The 25,756-nt window shown below is 41.5% G+C and overlaps 1 protein-coding gene across 2 annotated transcripts in view; it reads right to left on the minus strand.

The window, feature by feature from the left end:
- Positions 1 to 25,756, minus strand: part of LOC131936129 (limbic system-associated membrane protein) — a 105,436-nt gene that overhangs the window by 12,535 nt on the left and 67,145 nt on the right. For both annotated transcript variants that reach the window (XR_009386014.1, XM_059293035.1), the window contains exons 4-7: positions 8,832 to 9,033; positions 2,036 to 2,206; positions 1,399 to 1,527; positions 152 to 436 (exon numbers count right to left, since the gene is read on the minus strand). Coding sequence is in view for 1 of the 2 variants with exons in the window: in XM_059293035.1 (XP_059149018.1) it covers positions 152 to 436; positions 1,399 to 1,527; positions 2,036 to 2,206; positions 8,832 to 9,033 (787 nt within the window). In the remaining variant the exon portion in view is untranslated. The remainder of the gene's footprint in view (positions 1 to 151; positions 437 to 1,398; positions 1,528 to 2,035; positions 2,207 to 8,831; positions 9,034 to 25,756) is intronic.

Below are 25,756 nucleotides of genomic sequence, written 5' to 3' on the forward strand. Positions count from 1 at the left end.
TAAGATCGTGTAAATTGTCATGTTTACCGTGTAAGATCGTGTAAATTGTCGTGTTTACCGTGTAAGATCGTGTCAATTGTCGTGTTTGCCGTGTAAGATCGTGTCAATTGTCGTGTTTGCCGTGTAAGATCGTGTAAATTGTCATGTTTACCGTGTAAGATCATGGTTTCTGAATCGTTCCCCAAAGAGTTACTGGCGAAGCACTCGTACTCCCCATAGTCCTCGTCAGCCAAGGGCACGACCTTGAGGGTGATAGTGACCTTCTCGTCCTCGGGGAACACCTCCGTCGTGTACCGGGGGTTCCTGGAGATGTCCCTGCCGTACCGCCGCCAGACGTTGTACTGGTGGGGTACGGCTGTGATGTCACACTCCAGGATCGTCTGCTTGCCCCGGACCTGGCCGATTTTTTTGTTGGGCAGCCTCACTTCTGGGGCGACTGCAGGGGGGGGGGGGGGGTGGGGGTGGTGATACGACGTGGGTTAGTACAGATTGATGTTTTAAATAGGGAGCTCATAGCTAGTAGATGTAAAAGAAGGAGGTAGAGGCCGAGTGGTGTAACTATTTAGATTAATATAGTTATGGAAATTCCATTACGTAAAGTGCCTAAAATTTGATGATGCTAATTGAGGTTGCATTTATAACAACGGATGTGGCAAAATGATTTTCACGTGTAATCACATTTAGTTTTGCAAAGCTAAGACATTTTAAAATAGTTAAAATTTAAAGTAACGTCTAGTGCAAAGAAAGCAACACAATTTGTTTAGCACCGAAGACAGGAACCCAACACACACAAAACATGACAATTTGTTTAGCACCACTGACAGGAACGCACAGAAAACATGACAATTTTAACAAAACATGACAATGTGTTTAGCCCCACATACAAGAACCCACACATAAAACATGACAATGTTCGAGCACCCCCACACATAAAACATAACAATGTTCGAGCACCCCCCCCCCCACATAAAACATGACAATGTTGGAGTACCCCCCACACACACAAAACATAACAATGTTCGAGCACCCCCCCCCCCCCTCCCATAAAACATGACAGTTTTCGGGCACCCCTACACATAAAACATGAAAATGTTGGAGCACCCCCACACATAAAACATGACAGTTTTCGGACACCCCCACACATAAAACATGAAAATGTTGGAGCACCCCCACACATAAAACATGACAGTTTTCGGACACCCCCACACATAAAACATGAAAATGTTGGAGCACCCCCCCCCCCCCCCACATAAAACATGACAGTTTTCGGACACAACCCCCCCCCCCCCCACACAAAACATGAAAATGTTGGAGCACCCCCCCCACATAAAACATGACAGTTTTCGGACACAACCCCCCCCCCCCCCACATAAAACATGAGAATGTTGGAGCACCCACACTGGACGTTGACGTCAATCTCCCTCACAGCCACAGGGTCGACCCCATTGAAGGCCACACACTCGTACTTGTCGTCACAGTACCTGGACACGTTGTGGATCACCAGCACCTCCCCCGGGTTGCCCAGGTCTGAAACAGGCGACACATTAGAAGCACTTAATACAACTAGTGGGGGGGGGGGGGGGTGGGGGTGGGTGGGGGGGGGAACAGAAACCCACTCCTAGAAAATGGGGTTTTAAAAAGGCAGAAAAATTAAAAATAATCTCTACCAATTACAGAAAAGACGTGTTAAAGCAAAAATTATTCAAAACACAAACTTTGACATTATTCCATTTTTGTTTTTGTTTTTTTGTTTTTGTAAATGACGAACGGTCTATGTGTCATCCTTAAAAACTTTATATTTCCTTTTTTAATTGCATTCGGTTCTAATTTTTTAATATATTCCCAACAATTGTTCCATTAACAGGAAAAACACTTTAGATCTATCCAGATGATTTCTTTAATGGACGTTTGTTAAAAGCTTGTAATATCTTGCTGTAAATGAAACTAAAAATATGCAACGAAATAATAACAAACAAAAAATAGACACGAAAAAAAAAACACGAAAAAAAAACCACATCAAGAGGCGATGAATTACTTGGTTTTGATCCTCTATCCTCATCGCCGTGCCTGTGTTCGCTCTTGACGCGGTGCCACGTCACAGTCGGTGCGGGAATTCCCGTAACGTTACACACCAATTCCACCGTGTCGCCTTCTCTGACGAAGACTTTGGTTGGCGTGGATAGGTGGTCGATGATCTTTGGTGGCTCTAGGGAACAAAGGTACAGGTCAATGATCTTTGGTGGCTCTAGAATAATAGAGGTAGAGGTCAATGATCTTTGGTGGCTCTAGGGAACAAAGGTACAGGTCAATGATCTTTGGTGGCTCTAGAATAATAGAGGTAGAGGTCAATGATCTTTGGTGGCTCTAGGAAAATAGAGGTACAGGTCAATGATCTTTGGTGGCTCTAGGAAAATAGAGGTACAGGTCAATGATCTTTGGTGGCTGTAGGATAATAGAGGTACAGGTCAACGAACTTTGATGGCTCTAGGATAATAGAGGTACAGGTCAATGATCTTTGGTGGCTGTAGGGAACAATGGTACAGGTGGTCAATGATCTTTGGTGGCTCTAGGATAATAGAGGTACAGGTCAATGATCTTTGGTGGCTCTAGTAAAAAATGGTACGAGTTTGTAATGGCTGGATATTGTAGGAAACCAAGGTACAGATGGTTGTAATGGGTTGAGCCAGTGTTGTATGAAGCTGTATGGAGACGAAATGTTGTATCAGTGATGGTTACCTATAACACAAAACTTGGCAGTGAAACAATAAATAATTGAAAGACTCACCTATGCTTTTAAAAAAGATTATTTAAAAAAAAGTTTCGTGATGAGATAGTATAGCGGATTTTGTTCAGTGCAGAAAGCGAATGCCCCGGATGTTAAGTATGTGATTGTCAACCGTGAGAAAATAATTAAATGTAAATATGTGTGAGCTCACTTAATCTCGCGATTTAAAAACTTCTCTAACTAACCTGTCTTATAAACCTGTCTTTATAAACCTGTCTAACAAACCTGTCTTTATAAACCTGTCTTACAAACCTGTCTTAAAAACATGTCTTACTGTTTACATGTGTCCGAATGATGATAACGATGGAAGTGATCTAATCCTTGGTGAAATTGTGTTTGTTCTTTTTACCAACTTGTATTGTAGACATAACCAAATGTTTTTTTTTTTAAATTCATCAATTGATGAGTTTTTTTTTGTAATTTATTCAATGGATAATTTTTATAATGCGACCGATGTTTTTTTTTTTAAATTACATTATGGAATAGTGTTTCTTTTTAAATATCACATGTAGTTTCTTGTACTTTATCACGCGGTGTTTCTCCAAATTGCGAAAGACTTTTTAAATTATGAAATGTGTTTTTATAGAAAGAAGCAAAGTGGGTTTCATGTCATTTATCAAATGGTGCTGTAAAGTCTCACGCGGGGATCAAGTCGTTGATCATGTTCAAAACGTGAGTACTATCCTGCCGCTCAAACTGTATTGTGTTAACACAGAGCCTCGATCCTAACCCAGGGAGTGACGTCACGTGACCAGGCAACAAGCCGCACGTGACAAGACGTCACCGGATGAATTGGTGAGAAGCAGCGTGACCCTTAATTGACATTTTCCTGGAAATTCTGGGTCCGATTTTTTTAGCTTTGTTGACAGCCAATTACCGAAGTTGGAAAGAGTTTCTTAGACGGCAATTTATTCATTTTCTCGCATGGGATGGAATGGCCCAGATGTACCCCCTTCCTGCGTCTCCCTAGGGTGGGTGGCGGGGGGGGGGGGGTGTATTGTGCAACAACCCTAATGATAACTCTGAACACGCCGCGTGCAGGGCAGGGGTCGGCGGCTGCAGCCCGATTAATTTATTTAACGATATTTATCGGATATTTACCGAGGAGTGAGTAACCGCGTAGACGTCTCGCATTTTCTCGACCAAATCTCGCGCTGCGCGTGATTCACTCGATGTTTGATGTGGGTTTATCTCTTTCATATCTAACGTATGCGAGAATCGTGTTCAATACATAGATTCTAGGGATGCTTGGGTTCCATGTTGGCATGGAGGGCAGGCTCATTGATTTAGATTCTATAAGCTTCAATACATGAATTCCATGCCGATATTAATTTAGATTCTATAAGCTTCAATACATGAATTCCATGCATATTTTTAGATTCTATAAGCTTCAATACATGAATTCTATGCCGATATTGATTTACATTCCATAAGCTTCAATATATGAATTCTATGCCGATATAGATTTATATTCTATAAGCTTCAATACATGAATTCCATGATAATATTGATTAAGATTCCAAAAGCTTCAATACATGAATTCTATGCCGATATTGATTTCGATTCTATAAGCTTCAATACATGAATTTTATGCCGATATAGATTTAGATTCTATAAGCTTCAATACATGAATATCATGCCGAAATGGATTTAGATTCTATAAGCTTCAATACATGAATTCCATGCCGATATTGATTTAGATTCTATAAGCTTCAATACATGAATTCCATGCCGATATTGATTTAGATTATAAGCTTCAATACATGAATTCCATGCCGATATTGATTTAGGTTCCATAAGCTTCAATACATGAATTCCATGCCGATATTGATTTAGATTCTATAAGCTACAATACATGAAATCCATGCCGATATTGATTTAGGTTCCATAAGCTTCAATACATGAATTCCATGCCGATATTGATTTCGATCCTATAAGCTTCAATACATGATTTCTATGCCGATATTGATTTGGATTCTATAAGCTTCAATACATGAATTCCATGATGATATTGAATTAGATTCTATAAGCTTCAATACATGAGATCCATGATGATATTGATTTCGATCCTATATTCTTGGACGAGACAAGGTTGGGCAGGCAGTCACCACGTTTACACCGGGATTTGTTGTGTGTCACGTCATTGTTTTGATTGCGTCACGTCATTGTTTTGATTGCGTCACGTCATTGTTTTGATTGCATCACTCATTGTTTTGATTGCTTCACGTCATTGTTTTGATTGCGTCAAGTCATTGTTTTGATTGCGTCACGTCATTGTTTTGATTGCGTCACGTCATTGTTTTGATCGCGTAACGTCATTGTTTTGATGGCGTCACGTCATTGTTTTGATTCCATACAACACCACATCACAGTACTCGGATTCGTGAAAGACGATTATTACTTTAAAGTGGAGAGAACTCCTCACTAGACTCACCTGTAACACGCCTCAGAAATACCTGTGTAGGTCATTTATGTTAGAGGTATCTGTATAGGTCATTTATGTTAGATCTGTCTTCTTCATTTATGTTGGAAGTATCTGTCTTCTTCATTTATGTTGGAAGTATATGCATGGGTCATGTATGTTAGAAGTTTCTGTATTGGTATTTTATGTGAAAAGTATCTGTATTGGTATTTTATGTGAAAACTATCTGTATTTGTCATTTATTTAAAAAATACTTGTATAGGTCATTTATTTTAGAAATATCTTTATATGGCATTAGCTATATCTAGCCAATAAAGTCATACACCAGGTCTTTCCAAATTCACCCACCAAATATAAATAAAATCAACTTCTAAATCCATCCTAACCAAAAGTCCAACAAAGTCATCTACCAACTCCCGACTGCCAAAAGTCATCCACCAAAGTCTGACTGCCAAAAGTCAACCGCCAGCCCGCCCTAGCCCCCCCCCCACTTTAGCACGCATGACACGGCAATCATAGCCCGCCCAGATAAAACTATCAAAACATTAATTGGTTTTCTCGGAGTCTTTGATCGATGCTCGCCACTGACGCCATTTTCACTACAAACACGTCTCTATCGTTTGGTCCCGGGCTCAAGGAGGGCGCCGCAAGGATGGGCTGGGGGGGGGGGGGGGCTGGGGGGGGGGGTTTACTGTATTAGGATCTTTGCACTGGGATAGGGATGAATGGGGTCAAAAGGGGATCGTTTTCTTGCCGCTGCTAAGAGGACGCTACGTTTGTTGGAGATCGTCGGAGGTTCAACAACTGCCTTTAACACTTCCGGTTACACAAGACGGGGGCAGATTATCTGCGAACAGGGCAGATAAACAACATGGAGATAGGTAAGGGCGGATAGTCAACAGGGCGACAGTAAGGGTAGGCAGTCATCAGTCTGTGAGATCAGATAGTGGGGCAGATAATGGGGCAGGTAGTGGGGCAGATATAGAGAGTGACAAATAATGAAGGGCAGATAGTGGAAGTAGATAGGACCGTACATTGGGTGTAAAAGGGCAGATGAGTTCAGGGTGGAGGCGGCTGGAACTTGTGACGTCACGCCGGACCGACCTCTGTTGGACAGTGAGTACGCTAAACCCTGCCCGTCACACGACCTCAGGACATCTAAAACGGATCTCCCCAGAGAGCTGCCTATTGTGGCTGTATCCCCCCCCCCTCCCTCCCCTAATTAACACAGCTAACTCCATTCTATTGTCGCAATTCCGGAACCCTTTGGCCATTTTTCATCATCAATAACGTACTTTCATTATTAGATCGGACAAAACAGATGTACATTTAGTTAACAACAATTTAAAAATACGAAAAAAAAAAGGAATAAAAAAACTTGCTTTCGTTTCATTGAAATTTCTGGTCTTGAAACTTGGAGTTAAAAAACTAACTCAAGCTGTTCATCTATTGGCTAGCGTTAATATTTCAGCAAGGGAGACAAGTCAAAGGCATAATAAATGAATCCGTGAGAAAGTTGAAAATGTATTCGCGGGGAGAATCGATGCTAGGAACAAGTCATTACACAAAGGGTGTATGAAGCGTTCCCATCACACGCCATAATTACCCTGTTGGCTGGCCCCACCCCCACGCCTAATCAGCACAGTGCGCCACGGCCCGGGGACGGGGTATGAAGGGAAGATGGAGCGGCTACTTGCAGTGATGGCGGGAAGGAAAATGATAGCTTATGTGAAATTAATGCATCTCTGTCGGACAGTACAAATCGTGGACTCCACTTGCCAGCCCTCACAGAGAATGTAGGTTAGGGAATAGGTCAAATCTAGAGGGTAAAACCACAAACAATGGCAAACTAAAAGCCCGTAATGAAATCAACATGTTATATGCGACCAGTTAAAATCATGCTAAAATAGCATTCTGTAACTTTTGTAACTCCGTGACTGGTGAGCTGCTCACGCAGGTGCAGACAACTCGCAATTGTTCGAGTCACGCAAGAGGAAAAGATGGCGGGGTATCAACAAAAAATGGACGGCACTTTCAATTTTTATTTGGCTAAAGCGATGAGATTTGAAATGGCTGACATTAATTGCTTAAATTTTGTCATGTAATGAAATTAAAATTGTAAAAATTCTATCAGCGCTCGGTAAAAACGTCAGGGTTCGGGTTTTAAAATAAAGGCAAGCGGCAGAAGAGGAAAAACTGAATTGAGTTACGTTATTTTAAGGAAGCGAGCGCAACTTTAATAAAGCGTATCAAACAACGCTTCGCAAGAGCAGAAGTGAAGGAGGTGGGGGTCAAGCAGAAATGATAGTGTGTGTGTGTGTGTGGGGGGGGGGGGTGTCATGCAAAAGTGAGACACGGTGGGGGAGGGGGCACGGTCAAGCAGACGATAGAAGTGGGTTAAAGCCTTAGATGCCAAGTAAAGGTACTCTTCTTAACTAAAAGAAGTTTGTCATTTGGTTAGTTCGATAACCCCGGTGTAATCCGGCTAATCCATTTAATCTTAAAGCTAGAGATTACAGTATGTCCACTGATTTGTGATGTTCAGTAAAAGTGTTCATGTGTATTCGCTACATACAAAGACAGCAGTAAAACTATACAGTAGGTACAACTGTTGATAAAGATCAACATTAATTATCACCAAAAGAAATCAATAACCGCAGAACCTTCCGTACAACTGTTGTAATGCCGGCTCCTTCAGCAGGAGTTTAGGCTATTGTTTCCTCTAGTTATATTTTATGTTGCAGCTAACGATGTCGTAAAGACGAGCTCTTTCTCGTTGAAGTTCGGGACAACAAATTTTAAGATTCCGCGAAGCATACCATCGGAACAGTTCGGTGTTTTCCGGAGAAATTAACCCGAACACAAGTATTGACTTGTGTTTACGTTCACTAGAAACAGAAAGCCGATCTCAAATTGGCTCCTTAATTAGTGTCAAATAAGCCCGGGTGCTGCAGTCTCCTACTGGAAAAAAGATGGCTGCCGGATGTCACCCATAATTCCCTGTACTGTTACGACGTACTTCGCGGAAGACGGAAGTTTTAGTGTCCGAGGGTTGTGGGTCAAGTGAGTTAGTGGATGGAGCAACAAGAAATAGATTTGTCAGACTGGGAGAAACTCCCCTCAAAATATGATTGATGCCATCAATACATCTACTGATGGTTGCTTCTGATAGTGGTGCCTCTGCTTGGGGTTCTGACAAGGATAGGTCCTGGGGCTCTGTTTGGGTTAAACGATTCATCTTGGGGTCCTGTTAGGGTTCGGTTGTTTTGTTTGGTGTTTTGAAAAGACAAAAGATAAGCACACCTTACACTAGCAACGCATGTGTCATGTCATAAAAAGTAAAAAAAAACACATGTGTCAAGACGCCAACCTCTAACAAAAACACCCACACATCTCTAACAACACACAACGCTATCAACACACTCACATACCGCAAAATACAAAACATTCGCATGCCGTTAACAACACAGACCAACAACAAGACACACACACACACAACGCTAACAACACACACAAAGCTTATAACACACCCCCACACCGCAAACATTACAACACACATTCATCGAACAACACACACACACTGCTCACACCACACAAAGACACACACACGAGTCCAGTACTCACCATGGACAATGAGCTGGACAGGCCTGACCTGTATAGGGTTGGTGTTGATCTGACAGTGGTACGTCCCCGAGTCGTTGGGCTCGACCTTGCGGATGTGCAGGTTCCACTCCTTGGTGTACGGCCTCTCTAGGCTGACCCTGTCGTCTGTGATGATGCGCTTCTCCTCCAGGGTGTACACCTTTTTGTCCAGCATCCACACCACCTGGGGAGGGAAGGGGGGGGGGGAAGAATGTTAGTCTGGTCAAAATGGTACAAGTCATGGAGGTAGATCTAGTTTTCTCGGCAGTCAATGGCCCTAGAGATATTTGGGCTACACGTAACGATGTACACTGATTTCATCATCATCTTTTCTTGTTCATACCCAAGAAAGATGAGGCAGATGAAGTAGAGTTCATCTGTTTCAGAGACCTCGTCATATGAAGGGATAGTGTGGTCAGCACTATGCCCAGCCGCATGTGTTTCCCCTAACGTGAGTTAGGTATCCATCAGAGCTGGGTGGACTCAATGATATTCTACTGACGTGAACCCGGATTCGAACTCTAGACTTTCGGGTTAGCAGTCGAGCTCTCTACGCCGTCTCATTACACTTATTTAGAACTACTGAATTTACGACTACTGAATTTAGCGCTTCTGAATTTCGGGCTACTGAATTTCGGGCTATTGAATGTAGGGCTTTTGAATTTAGCGCTTCTAAATTTCTGGCTGCTGAATATCGGGCTACTGAATTTAGCGCTACTGAGTTTCGGGCTACCAAATGTAGGGCTATTGAATCTAGAGCTACTAAATTTCGGGTTGCTGAATTTTGATGTTACGGGACATTAAAATACAGAATGTAGGGCTATTGATTTGAGGGCTATTTTTGGGGGGCTACTGCGTATTGAGCTACCAAGTCTAGCTAAGCTAGTGTGTCAAGAGTGTTGGAACAAGTAGCCCACTGTTGGTGGAACCCTGACTTAAACCAGCTATCAATCACCTACCCCCAACTGTACTATCCCATAAGCCGCCCTGCTAACGCGTTCGACGATCTCCAATCTAATAACTACGTGTGGAATAATACTGGGAGGAAAACAGAGCCGGTACAGGAGGGAGGAGGTCTTTAGCGTGAATACTGGGACATCTAAACAACAGACGCGGTTTATTGTGTGTTTATGAACTTTTTGTGTTTGAAAGGAATTGGTGGTACTTGACTTTTATTTTAGCTGCGTACTTGGCCAGTATAACAACGGTAATGTTTAATTATGGACACACTCGCTTTAACCGTAACTATAACCAAACGATAATCCCAGCAATGTTCTTTGCAGTAACCCAAATGATCTAATCCTAACAACAATGCATGAAAAAAAACAACAAAAAGACAACACAAGACAAACAAACAAAGGGCAGTTGTGGCACTATTACGCCATTTCCTTCTGTATTAATTAGAAAAGCTTGATCTAAAACTGACGAAACAATCTTTCCAAGGATCCAGGCGAAGGTGCCACAGAGCCCGTACGTAGCCGCGCCAGAAATAGATGAGGAAATGATGGGCTTTTGTAATGAAGACACTCGCAGAATTGCAAGTCGGCATCGGCTCCTTTCTAACCCATCGTCTGGGAACCGAATGACCAGTGGGGTCAGAGGGGGCAACTAGTCACGTGGTCTGAGCATAATTTTTAGCCGCGGGAATTTTCCAATTTCTGGACGAGACTAATACAAGTGTCTGCAGTACAAAACGTTGAACTGGTGAAACGGGTGGGAATACGTTGATTTACATGCAAACCAGAATGTTTGGTGTAAATGTTGACTGGACACATCTGGACATCAAGCATCAATACAACACACTATGCACACAACATGCCAATACTAATATCTTGTACACTAAAAAAAGCATGATATATATATATGAATACATACATACGTACATACATACATACATATATATATATATATATATATATATATATATATATATAACATAATATAAAATATACATAAAATTCATGTACATCTTAATATTGACAAATTTCATGAAATTATTTAAACATCACCAAACACCGTGTTATACACAAACTCTCCAAAATTTAGCTACATATTTCATTTCGCATACGGAATAAATAAAAGTGTTTACGTTTGACAACTCATTAAAAGAAAGTAATCACTGTCACACGTAAGGTTGTTGCCCTCCACTGCTAAAACTCAGTACTGAAACCACCTTCTATAATTTAACACCCCTCGCCAACACCATCCTCTCACCACACCACAAAACCCACACCACCATAATTTACCCCCACACCCAGAAGACCAGCACGCCGAACACCAAACACTTGTGAAACATTTAACCAACTTATTAAATCCACAGTCCCGGCCACAAACCATCCTTCCATCCGGCCACGATATGACGTAAACAATTCTAGAGTTATGTCCCCGGATACACTTGGGTTACTGGTAGCTTCCCCTGACTAACAAGTCGAGACGAGCGTTCCATTTTTTGTAATGAATCATCGAGTCGTGGTCGGAGGCCACCGGAAAACTCGTGGGGGCGCGGGCGCGACAGACAGGGAGTCCAGAGGTTAGGGCGTCATTTCGCGGGCGTGGTCGGGATTTTTAAGACTGGGACGGTAACCTAGGCAACAAGACAAAAAACGACAGGCTAATTTTCGAAGAAATGAGGAATTAGAAATGTGTTTGACGACTGCGGGCGAGGCGCCAATGCAGACACACGTTCCGCGGCTCTCCACATATAAACTAAGTGCTGTTGTTCCATTATTCCAGTCAGATACAGACAGAGAGATTATTGTGGAGATAATTAGTTCGGCGTTGTCCGGCCTGGGACAATGGCGGATGGAGTGAGTTGTAGAGGAGTGTGAGGGTGGGGGTGGTGGGTTGGGGGGGGGTGATGGTGGTGATGGTGAAATAGTTGACTGGTGAGGGCCGGCCTCATTTGGCACATCTAGAGGATAGAGGGTTAAGGCCATACTTGTTTGGGATTTAGCACATCTAGATGATAGAGGGTTAAGGCCATACTTGTTTGGGTTTTAGCACATCTAGAGGATAGAGGGTTAAGGCCATACTTGTTTGGGTTTTAGCACATCTAGACGATAGAGGGTTAAGGCCATACTTGTTTGGGATTTAGCACATCTAGAGGATAGAGGGTTAAGGCCATACTTGTTTGGGATTTAGCACATCTAGAGGATAGAGGGTTAAGGCCATACTTGTTTGGGCTTTAGCACATCTAGAGTATAGAGGGTTAAGGCCTTATTTGTTAGGCTTCAGCACATCTAGACGATAAAGGGTTAAGGCCATACTTTTTTTGGGCTTTAGCATATCTAGAGGATAGAGGGATAAGGGGCGGACATAGGTTTTGTGCTTTCAATAGAAATTGTAATTGTCTAGGTCAAGGTTAATGTCAGGGCTATGATATGAGCACATGCCATGTAGCCTATACAGTCAACAAAATCCCAGAAACCGTGCTCTAGTGTGCGAAGGTGAGTCAAACCCTACCCAGACGATCGGATGTGGTCAGCAATTAGCCTGTGAATTATGCCCATTGTTAAGTGGCCAGACTTCCGATCGAGACATATTTGTTGCAGCTCTGTTTTCAACATGTGAGCCCTCCCCCCACCTCCCGTAGGGTCGGGAGATTTTTGTTGGGGCTCTGTCTTCAACATGTAAGCCCCCACCCCAACCCCTAATTTGTTGCAACTCTGTCTTCAACGTGTGAGCCCCCTCCCCCCCACCCGTAAGGCCGGGACATATTTGTTGCGACTCTGTCTTCACCCCCCCCCCCCCCCCCCACCACCACCACCAAATCCGGCTATTTGTGATTAAGAAGGAATAAATAAAGCCGGGACCACGTGACGTTTTAGTTAAGGAAAAGATGATGGACGACCGGCAACGGCGGCCGCCTCTCCACACTTAATGTAGGCTCGCCGGGTCCCCACGGGTAACACCTCTGTCGGTGGCTCCACACCCCGTCAGTACCGGCGCTACCCCCCATCATATTCGCCCCCGCCCCACTCAGCATATCATTAGCATTGACGACCGACCCACGGGGCCCCCCTCTCCACCAGGACAGGAGGAAATACAAGTTCTATTTTCCGTGGGGCCTGAATTGATAGAATCACTTTCGCCGGGCGGCCCTGGCTGCTCACGATGCTGCGGCTAGACCAGCGATTCAAGGGGCGCTCACGTGGGACACGGAGACGATTGATTTCATTTACACCCCGGCGTCATCAGAATAATGTTTCATCTTCCTCGTCGTGCTGCTCACCCGCACACCACAGCCGCCCTGGTCAAGTGACGACCGTAACACGACCATTTTAGTTTTCACAGACGCAAGATTCTATCATGATCTGTTAGGTAGATAAAAGGATGTTAGTGGATCACTTGTGTGGCTGACAAGAGAGGAAAAGTGTAGATGTTTTATAGATAGCAGTGATCCAAAGATTTAAAGTGTATTCGCAAGACGAAAAACAAAAAGAAAATATGATTAAATAGTGCTGATGTTTGTGGTGCTGTGTGTGTGTGGGGGGGGGGGGGATGGCAACACGCTATGGGGGTGGGAGGTGGGGCAGGTGGAGACAGTTTTTATCAAATTTTATATTTTGCAAACGCTCCATTTTTCTGACATCATGACATAACTCCTATAATATGACACCAAGATATAACTTCTCTTATCTAACATTCATTGGATGACATGGTTGGGTTATAGAGCGCACGACTGCTAACCCAATACTTTTGTGTTCAGATCCCTATCATCTGGTATATTTATCCAGTCATTTTGTGTTGTCTGATATGCTTTTTATATGCAAAAGTACATATTTTCCTATTTGTGAACGTCTGTAAATCTTATTTTAGTGATTGTAAACAAATATATAGACAAACAGATAAACTAACAGATAGACCATCAGATACACCAGCAGACTAACAGAAAGACCAACAGATAGACCGACAGATAGACAAACAGATACACCAGCAGATAGACCAACATATAGACCAGCAGATAGACCAACATATAGACCGACAGATAGACCAACAGATAGACCAAAACAACTAGTTCCACGCAAACAGATTTAGGCTATCGAGGCGATGACACATATTTTGTCCAGTAGGTCTACGTACAATAAAGTCAAACCTAAACAAACAAAAAAAAACAATTTAATTTTAATATTTTTGAAAACACATTTTTAAAAAAAATCGTTTGAAATCTTTTAAGTGAATAAAAAAAAATTAATCCACAAAATGGATGTGTATGACCTTGATTAGAAATAAAATTCGCAAGAAACCAGACAGGTGACGTCATCGCCGGAAGTAATTAGGGTTATTGACTAATCCTATTTGTCGCCCAACAATCGACGTGCATTAACAAGCAGGTACCGATCTTATGGTAATAATTATCGACTATAGTGCCAGCCAAATATTAGTGCCCCGTAACTCGATGCTATTATGAAATTAAACCTTCATATACATAGTAAGCGCTGGCTTCCCTTTGATGGTCGGCCGGACAGAACAACTGGCCGAATGGACGCGTCTGGCAGACGGTCCCTTGGTGACGTTGTGAGCGAGTGTCGGCCACTTAAGGCCTTTACATTAGGGCTGCGTCGATTGGTCAATAATCTACCAATCAGCACAGGGTTAATTATTTTCTGAGCATGGTTTTAAGTTTTGACGGTTTTTACAACGGTTTTTACAATACAAAATAAATTGGTGACCTTTAAAGGCTTGGGTGTATATTTTAACAGTTAGGTATATTTATGAGAGAGATGTTAGCAGGGGAGTCAGTATTTCAGATGATTGAGTCAATTTTGAGTCAGTATTTCAGATGTTGAGTCAGTGTTCTGGACAATCAATGATGACGGAGTCAGTGCTACGGACGCTAGGGCAAGAGTAAAGAGGTGGTCAGCACCGACCATCTACCAGGGTGATTAAACACTCGGTGTAGTTACTCTAATTGTGTAGCTGGTGAGTGACGTCATGTAGTACCCACCCTACATCAACTGACAGCATACAGGTTTAACCTACATTAAGTGACGTCATACAGCACCAATTCGACACGCACTGACGTCATTTAGTAGCCACCCAACATTCACTGACGTCATACAGTAGCCACCCAACGTGCACATACGTCACACAGTACCAGCCCACCACTGACGTCACACAGTACCAGCCCACCACTGACGTCACACAGTACCAGCCCACCACTGACGTCACACAGTACCAGCCCACCACTGACGTCACACAGTACCAGCCCACCACATACGTCACACAGTACCAGCCCAACACTGACGTCACACAGTACCAGCCCACCACTGACGTCCTGCCTCTAGTCACGTGAACCTACGTCATCTGACAGTCGAGGAATTGAATTTTCTCGCCACGGAAGCCGCGAGAAGCCGAAATCGTTTTGTCGGCCATCAAATGTGGAGCGTAGATCCCTCCCTGAGATCACGCCATCCCGACAGCTCCCTCTCACGCGATCATATTCCCGGGATTTGCATTTACAAACCCCCGCCCGTTTAAAAAAATCAAACTTCATTTGCAATAAAAATGAATCATTGGGCGAGCAACGAAACAAAATTGTATCCTGTCCCACCCAACTTTGAAGACGGCTAACAACCCTAAAAGGGAAATAATTCACTCAAGCGGCCATATTGGTTTACACGACTGTATTCTTCCCCGGCCGCATTAACCCTTTTCTTGCCGTGTCTATACAGTACGTCTCGCTGTGCTATACACTCCACTGAAGAATCTAAACAACCGTAATTTATAATTTTACATTCAAATCTCATTTCTTGTCTAACTGCCCAAGATTCTAAAATTCTAATCAAAATTGTATCAAATGGGATCGAAGGAGAATTCGTAGTAAAATGCGAACTAATTAGATTGATCTTAGTTTACCTTTCTTGACTTCAGCCAACCACATCCCACCCAAGTTGATGCATGACTGCACCCCCCACTTGACCTATCTTACGTCACCTGACCCACATGACCCCACTTGACCCACCTAGTCTTACGTTAACTGACCCACATGACCCCACTTGACCCACCTAGTCTTACGTCACCTGACCCACATAACCCTACTTGACCCACCTAGTTCCAACTGGAATTGCCACTTAGCTTATAACTCCTCCAATTTTGCTTGTTAACTAACAATTAAATAATAGTTGAGGACGCTAATGAACTTCGGCTTTAGCGACCTATCTCACTTTATCAATTAGATAGGTCTATGTGACCCAGTGAGTCAATTAGAAAAATGGCCCACTCCCCCAGAATTTTTTTAACATCATATATATATATATATATATATATATATATATATATATATATATATATATATATATATATATATATATATATATATATATATATATATATATATATATATATATATATATATATATATATATATATACATACTAGCCGTCCCGGCCAGGCCCTGCTCTGGCTTCTGTGAAAAACCTTCCTGTTAAAGACCATTACCTGTGTGTTTAGTAATCATCATAAACCCGGCATTGCCCACCCAAACCACAACCAACCAAAACCAAAACAACAAAACGCAAACATAACGCTAACACAATTACAAATACAAACGAAAACAAAAACCTAACAACAAACCCAACCACAACCACAAACACCAATACAAACACAAAGAAAAAACAAACAAAAAAGCAAACGAAAACAAAAACCTAACAACAAACCCAACCACAAACACCAATACCAACAAAAAAAAAACAACGAAAAAGCAAACGAAAACAAACCAAATTCAAACGCAAAACCAACCAAAAACACAAATACAAACCCACAAAAAAAAAACACAAACAAAAACGAAAAAAGAAAGAACAAAAACGAACCAAAACAAAACCCAACCACTAACGCAAACCCACCTAAACACAAAGAAAACACTAACGCGAACATAAACGCCCGGGGCGGAATCACCTGTTTTAGCTTAATGAACGACTATAGTACCCCAACTTATTCATAGTCTTGTAACGTCCCCTATCTATCAGCCAAATAGACGGTGAACGTCCCCGGATTCTTTTTTCGGGATCATATGCAAATGCCTTACGGCCTAAGTGGATGAACACTAACACAACGGCACACTAGGGCTCGAATTCTATGTCTAGGGTAAACTAGTGATACTATTGTAATTAACACTCATCCAATCTACATACAACTTTAATCAGCGAACACAGTTGTGGCAAAACACAAGGTTGAACTAGTTAAAATATTTAATGTATAAAATATCAAAACACAACTTACAAAATGTAGGAAAAACACTATCACAGATTTCTACACTGTCTAAATAACTACAGGCCACACAACACTGCTATAGCTTCTGGAATAACTCAGCGACGAGTAATATTATACTAGAAGCCTAAATCAACTTAAGAAAGCAAGGCACACACAGGACTTAATTTCTCTCACGTTCAAATGGTCAGAGTCTATAGCCGGACAATATGGACGGCCTGGTCTGATCAAGGTAAAATCGCCCTGTAGACTGCTTCGTGTTGCGAGTGTGCGGGGCAATTAAAGACTTCTGCAACAGGGGAGATTATCCTCAACTCATGTAGCCATTGGTTGGGATAGTCATCTGACCAGAATCATTCAATCAGATCTTAATGGAAAATTTCTATATCTTAGACTCCTTAATAAGTCAGTGGAAATTTTCCGGTTGTTGCACAATCACTCCATATAAGGAATTATACAATGTCAAAATAAAAATAGAACCTGACTCGACCTAAGTAGGTCACATCCCCTCCCTTTTTGGAAGTGACAGATAGGTTCCACAAAAACATACATAAGGAACCAATCTGGCAATGAAATAAAAAAAATGTTTTACAAATGTAGGCAATCAAAATCATAATACCAGATGAAAATATCCCTGAACATAAAAGGGAAGTAACTCCAACTTTTACAATTGGTAAAAGGGAAGTAACCCTTCAAAAAGTAATTATACATCAAAATCCCTCAAAAAAAGGTATTACAATTTTTCCATGAGGATATTAAAAGTGGTAAACCCGCCAGGGTAAGACCTTTATTTCAATGACTAGCTACAATATCAATTGAGTCATAAGAGACATATTATTATAAAAGATTACATAGAATCAAAAACCACCTTTAATTAAGGTTCACCTGAAAATAAACAAAATATTCAATAGAATTGGAATTTTGTAAAAAATCAAAAATCATACCACTCATTTCCATGTTAAAACACAACACTTGTGTGTGGTCTTAATGAACCACAAAACATGTCACATGATTAATGTGTGCAATAAGATTTTACATCCTTGACAAACAATCAGCCACAACATTATCACTACCCTTAATGTGTGAAATTTCCAGATTAAAATTTTGGAAATATAAGCACCACCTCAATATTCTTTGATTTGTCTGTCCTAACTTAGAGGTAAATTTCAGGGGATCATGGTCAGAAAACACTCTGACTGGATTGGTTGAAGAAGAGACATAGACTTCAAAATGTTGTAATGACAAAACCAAAGCTAAAGCCTCTTTTTCAATAGTAGAATAATTCTTTTGGTTTTCATTTAACTTCCTGGAAAAAAAGGCAATGGGATGGTCAATTCCCATGTTGTCTTCTTGAAATAGGACTGAGCCAATGGCTAAGTTGCTAGCATCAATGGCAAGTTTAAAGGGCTTGCTGAAATCTGGCGCAGCCATAACAGGAGCATTAGATAGGAATGACTTAATGGTTAAAAAAGCTTCTTGACATTTATTTGACCATTTAAACTCAACACCCTTTTTCAATAATGCAGTAAGAGGTTCAGCAATAGCTGAAAAGTTTTGACAGAACCGTCTATAGTAACCAGCCATCCCAAGGAACTTTTTGATCTCTTTACAATTTTTGGGAGGTGGTAACCTTACAATAGCATCTACTTTAGCTTCAATGGGCCGAACTTGGTTCGTTCCCACTTGATAACCCAAATAGGTAATTGAAGCTTTACAGAAATCACTTTTATGTAAGTTTACAGTAAAATTCACTTCAGACAATTTTCTAAAAAGGTTAGTCAACTGAACAATATGTTCTTCAAAAGTATTAGAAAATACAACCATATCATCTATGTAGGCCTCACATTGGTCTATGTCAGCAATGACAGAGTTAATGACCCTCTGGAAAGTTTGACCAGCATTGCGCATACCAAAAGGCATACGTTTGTATCTATAAAAACCATTAGGGGTTACAAAAGCAGATATTTCTTTTGCACGGTCAGATAAGGGGATTTGCCAGTATCCTGAAAGTAAATCAATTTTGGAAATTATCTTAGCCTGACCAACTTTATCAATAACGTCCTCTATCCGAGGTAATGGATAGGAATCAGCTTTGGTGAGCGCATTCACCTTCCTAAAGTCGGTCACAAACCTGAAAGATCCACCGTCTTTCGGTACTAGGAGACATGGGGAACTCCAGTTGCTGAAACTGGGCTCAATGATATCATTCTTGAGCATATAGTCAATTTCATCCTTTATCAAAGCAGCTTTTTCCGGGTTAACTCTATAGGGGTGTTGTTTAATGGGTTTTGCGTCACCTACGTCTACATCATGAGGTGGAACCTTCGCTTCTTTGGGGACATCCCCAAAAATAGAGGGAAATGTCTCAAATAACTGAGACAATCTATGGCTTTCCTCTGTGGACAAATGCATAAGGTGGACATTCAAATTATCTAAAAAGGAAGAATTTACCAATTTTGGGGGTTTCAATTTATCATGTATCACATCATCAGAAACATTTGAACATACAGGTAAAGTAATTTTAGCTGTGGAATGAAAATTGTTACAATTATCATAATACTTTTTCAGTGAGTTAACATGATACACTGTCTGTTTCTTTCTTCTGTCGGGCGTATTGACAACATAGTTCAAATCACTTAATTTTGAATGCACAGTAAAGGGTCCACAATATCTCAAGGATAACGCATTGTTCAGATTAGGCACTAGCACAAGAACTTTGTCGCCTGGATTGAATGTTCGTTTACAAGAACTCTTATCATACAGTCCTTTCATTCTCACTTGGGCCTTTCTTAAGTTCTTGTGAGCCATTTCGCACACGGCTTTCAGTCGAACGTGAAAATCGTCAAAGTTTTCCACAGGATGATCACTGGTACCTGTCCAACGTTCGTGTATCAGCTTCAGGGGGCCACGGCCAGAATGTCCAAACACAAGTTGAAAAGGCGAGTAGCCTAAAGAGTCCTGGACACAGTCCCTCGCGGCGAAAATAATCCAAGGAACAGACTCATCCCATTGGGTGTTACTATTAGCGAACGTTCTTAACATGGTTTTGAGGGTTTGGTGGAACCTCTCAAGTACGCCTTGAGACTGAGGGTGGTAGGCTGAGCTGGTGATGTGGGTAACGCCTAGCTTGGCTAGTGCTTCCTGAAAATGGTGACTGGTGAAGTTGCTGCCTTGATCTGTTTGCACGATTCTAGGTAATCCAAAGGTAGTGAAGAACCGGGTCATGGCTCTGACTACAGTCTTTGCCTTAATGTTCCGTAAGGGAATCGCCTCGGGAAAACGGGTACTTGAACACATAAAGGTAAGTAGGTACTCGTTGCCCGCCTTGGTTTTAGGCAAGGGACCTACACAGTCCATGACGATTTTTGAAAAGGGTTCTTCTAATACAGGAATCGGACTCAAAGGGGCCCTAGGAATTGTCTGGTTTGGCTTTCCGGCCAACTGACAGTTCGAGCAACTTCTGCAGTAACGCGACACATCTTTTCTCATTCTGGGCCAAAAGAACAGTTCTTTGATCTTCGCCGTCGTTTTAGTGACTCCTGGGTGCGCTGACATTGGATGGTCATGTGCCAGCTTAAGTATTTCATGCCGATAAGGTGGAGGGACCCACAGCTGGTTTCTACCCAACCATGGTTCGGCTGGTGAGGCAATCACTGGTATAGCGCGACGAAAGAAGAGGCCGTTCTCGGAGAAATATTCTCCATCGTCAGATGATAGAGATTTTTCGACCGTTGCTTTGAGTTCTGCGTCGACTTGTTGAGCTTTAATGATGTCTTCCTGAGATATCCTCAGGGGTAAGCCCAGACTTGTGTTTTCTGGAAGCATAGACTCCAATTTGGGAGTCGAATTTCTTGACGATGATGGTAGGTGTGGTTCAGACGTTATGTCAGCCAATTGTTTGGTTTGGCTTCTTGTCACCGCGCATGCAGGATACAGTTCATTATCATTATCTGGAACTGTTGACAAAGGGTCTGAAACCGTACAGGGGTATACTTTGCTTCCCGCAAGGTCATTCCCTAGAAGTAGGTGTACTCCTGGGACAGGAATACTATCTATCACACCTAAAATGACCTCACCTTCGACGAGATGATGTTTCAGGGCAAACTTGTGTAGAGGGACTACAGTAGATTTTGTCCCCACTCCCTGGATAATGGAAATCCTTCCGGTGTTCGTCTCAGGTGTAATGTCCATTGAACTTTTCAAAAGGAGTGATTGTGACGCTCCTGTGTCTCTTAGGACGGTGATATTCCGCTGAGACAACGGATCACCTGGTTTGCTAATGATGGCTTCGGCAATAAAAGATGAAAAGTCAACTTTTCTCGATCCCTCGAGATCGGTAGACTCGGAAGAAACTGGATGGTGGCGAGAACAGTCAAAATGTGACTGCACATAATGTGTGGAGACTTGACTACCTTCTTGCGGACACTTAGGGTTAGAGTCCTTTAGAATTCTAGAGTTCATAGTTGAACTGGCTGCTTGAGGGGGTAGAGCATAGTGCGCAGAAGTACGCACCACCTCTCTGTTATATTGACGACGTTTGTAACAGTCCTTGACAAGATGACCAGGCCTTTTGCAGAACTGGCATACTGCTCGACGATTGAGAGTTGATCTTGGTTTCTCTCTGGACTGTAATGCCTTCACGTGTTGGCCAACAGGAGGATTGCTGCCAAAAAGGGGAAGCACAGGGTTGAGGCGGTTTCCTGACACTGGTGGTTTCTTATGCACCAACATATATGTGTCAGCCGACTCAGCAGCCTTCTGGATGTCAGTTATCTTGTTATCCAGTATGTGTAGTCGTATCTCTTCAGGCAGGGACGATAGGAATTCTTCCCTTAGGATAAGTGACCTGAGTTTCTCAAACTCAGAAACTTCCTCAGAGTGTAGCCACCTTGAGAATATTTTCTCCTTTTCAAAGAGAAATTCCACATATGATTGAGTGGGTGACTTGCGGAGTGTTCGGAATTTTGTCCGATAGGCCTCGGGCGTCAGTGCGTAGGCCTTCAAAATGGCAGTCTTGACCAAACTATAGTTATTTTGAACGTCGTGAGAGAGTGCCTGGTATGTTTTTGCAGCTTTCCCAGTAAGGACCGAACTCAATAAAGCAGTAATGGAAGTTTCGGGCCATTCACATGTCTTCGCTAAACTCTCAAATGAGTTAAAGAAAACGACCAAATCTGTTTCATCAAATTTAGGAACTAATTTCCCAAATTTGGCAATCACTTGCCCTACCGACAACTTTTTTGGATCTACCGGAGAAGTGACATCACTAACTTGACCAAACTCTAATTCCAACCTCCTCTTATCTAAAGCAATTTTAGCCTCTAACTCCTTTTCTTTTAATAAAAGCTCTCTCTCTTCTAGAGATTTCTCCTCGCGGAGTAATACATCCGCCAACAAACTTTCATCAAATACCCCTTCATTAATGAAATGAACAACAATTTTATCTCTCAACACCTCTGACTTCTGCGTAACAGAATAATCCAATTTCAATTCCTTAACAACACTAACCAAAACTTTTCTACTCAACTTCTCTACATCTTCAACCGTGGGATTAGCCAAAAAAGATTCCATGACGCTAACTTTCAAAATCAAAACAAGCCTAGAGTCTCTAAATTAACACGGAGCGTTGGGCCGTGTACTTGACCTCCTATCGTGACACGTCTGGCTGTTGACCTAGATAACTCTATGCTTGCGCGCGCGTTGTAAGAACACTGCGCTACTGGATATAAAAACAACTAAATCCAACTAACCTTAGTATTTAACTGATATGACCAACAACTGGAACGACAGACTAAATCTCGGCGAGCCCCCACTTTGTAACGTCCCCTATCTATCAGCCAAATAGACGGTGAACGTCCCCGGATTCTTTTTTCGGGATCATATGCAAATGCCTTACGGCCTAAGTGGATGAACACTAACACAACGGCACACTAGGGCTCGAATTCTATGTCTAGGGTAAACTAGTGATACTATTGTAATTAACACTCATCCAATCTACATACAACTTTAATCAGCGAACACAGTTGTGGCAAAACACAAGGTTGAACTAGTTAAAATATTTAATGTATAAAATATCAAAACACAACTTACAAAATGTAGGAAAAACACTATCACAGATTTCTACACTGTCTAAATAACTACAGGCCACACAACACTGCTATAGCTTCTGGAATAACTCAGCGACGAGTAATATTATACTAGAAGCCTAAATCAACTTAAGAAAGCAAGGCACACACAGGACTTAATTTCTCTCACGTTCAAATGGTCAGAGTCTATAGCCGGACAATATGGACGGCCTGGTCTGATCAAGGTAAAATCGCCCTGTAGACTGCTTCGTGTTGCGAGTGTGCGGGGCAATTAAAGACTTCTGCAACAGGGGAGATTATCCTCAACTCATGTAGCCATTGGTTGGGATAGTCATCTGACCAGAATCATTCAATCAGATCTTAATGGAAAATTTCTATATCTTAGACTCCTTAATAAGTCAGTGGAAATTTTCCGGTTGTTGCACAATCACTCCATATAAGGAATTATACAATGTCAAAATAAAAATAGAACCTGACTCGACCTAAGTAGGTCACAGTCTTTTGCACTCACTTAAACGAACGCAGTGGCGTAGGCAGGGGGGGGGGTTAGGGGGGGTTATAACCCCCCCCCATGGACCCCCAAAATGACTACTTTTTTACGTTAAGCTATAGCTATTGACTTGTGTCAATATTGTTTAGGGCTTAAACACTAAACACTTAAGCCTGGCAGCCTCTAGAACAACAATGTATATCATTGTGATGAGAATTGCCTGTAGAATTTAGTTATGAATTTTATTATCGCGCTAAAGTAAAGTATAATAATCTGGAACGCAGTAGGCCAAGGGAAAGTTGGCCAAGGTTAGATCAGTTAAGGAGTGTCGAAAGGGAGGGGTGGGCTACGTGGGTAGGCCTTTGTTGTCTAATATGATTGTAGTGCAATCGGAAAGCGTCTAGAAATGAAAAACAAACAAAGGAATTGATTATTATTCGCATTGAGGTTCTATAATGTGTATGTTTTTACTACTTCAAACCATTTGAAATTCATTTCACTTAATTTTTAAAAAGATAAGTAAACTGAAAATGATAAAGATGGCAGAGGGAGGAGTAGGCAGGGGTGAGGGGAGGGGGGGGGGGTAGAACCTTCAAAATGACAATCCTTTACGTTAAGTTACAGCTATTGACGACGATGGACTTGTGTCGCTATCATTCAGTGCTTAAACAACAAACACTCAGGGTCGCAATAGGCGAAGGGAAAGCTGAACAAGGTTATCAGTTAAGGGGTGTAAAAGGGGGTGAGGGTGGGATGAATATTGGTACGTATCAATTATAAAATACTACCGGATGCACATCTGGCAGGAAGGCGTGGGCTTGACCCACAATTGTTGACACAAAACTTTGTGTTGGTAGGCTATATAAAAAAACTGCGTATTTGGTTAAATATAGATGTAAAGCCAGGAACCTACAGTAGTCAATTTAGACAGAATAGAAGACCAATAATAATTTGCTTTCTTCTTCGTATAGTCGTGTTTTAATGTGTATCTTTTAACTACTTCAAGCAATTTAAATTCATTTTAATGATGGCGGAAGGAAAAAGGAAATTAAAAACTACTTTATTAACTGATTTCTTTACAAAGAAAAGTAAAACTGAAAATGATAAAAATGAAGATGGTACTATTGCTTTTCAAAGTACATTACATCAAGAAATTTCCATAAATTCAGCACCTTCGACTGTTTCTTACGCAAATGATATCGGCAATTTTATCAAAGGAGTTATAACAGACGATACACGGTTGTATTTATTAGAAAACATCTGGCGTCCTGATGAACTTTTAAAATTTCCAGCAAGCGGACAAAGAAATTTAAAGTTTCAATATTTGTGGCTACTTAGGTGGAACTGGTTGACTTATTCCAAATTACTTGATGGCGCATTTTGCAAATATTGTGTTTTGATTAGTTTGAATTATCGTGGTGTAGGTAGTCAGCCTATGGATAAGCTATCAAAAATTTCATTTTCAAACTGGAAAAAGGCAACAGACAAGTTTAATGAGCACCAGCAATGTGAATATCATAAAAGAGCAATTTTACTTTCCCAAAATCGTAAATCGGTGATGGAGAAAAAAAAATTAACTTATTAAAATCTCCTTAAATTTATCATAAGTCAACAAATTCAAGAAAATCGTTTAAGATTAGCGCCCATAATAGAATCTCTAATATTTTGCGGCCGACAAGGAAATTTTTAGTTGGAGAAAACTGCTGAAAATGATGGAAATTTGATTTTTATAATTTTTTTACGATAGTGTACATGTGTTACTTGTTACAAAACAATAGCTAATACTAAGATAAGTTAGTCGGTGGCACCCACGAGTTTCTATTGTCACCAGCCACCAATACTTTACACGCACGCACTTACACATGCATATGTACACACACACACACACACACACACACACACACATATATATATATATATATATATATATATATATATATATATATATATATATATATATATAAAATGCTGGAAAAAATTTGAACCCCCCCCCATGAGACGATCCTGGCTACGCCACTGAACGAACGCGCCTGTTTCAATTTGATGAACAATTTTAATACTCCAAGCTTATCCGTAAAATACCTACAACATTTGCACTTGATCAATCCCCGCTAATTATGTAA

Source organism: Physella acuta, unplaced genomic scaffold, assembly GCF_028476545.2.
Source record: "Physella acuta isolate Inbredline_101_S28 unplaced genomic scaffold, ASM2847654v3 ptg000168l, whole genome shotgun sequence".
NCBI classification, from domain to species: Eukaryota; Metazoa; Mollusca; class Gastropoda; family Physidae; genus Physella; species Physella acuta.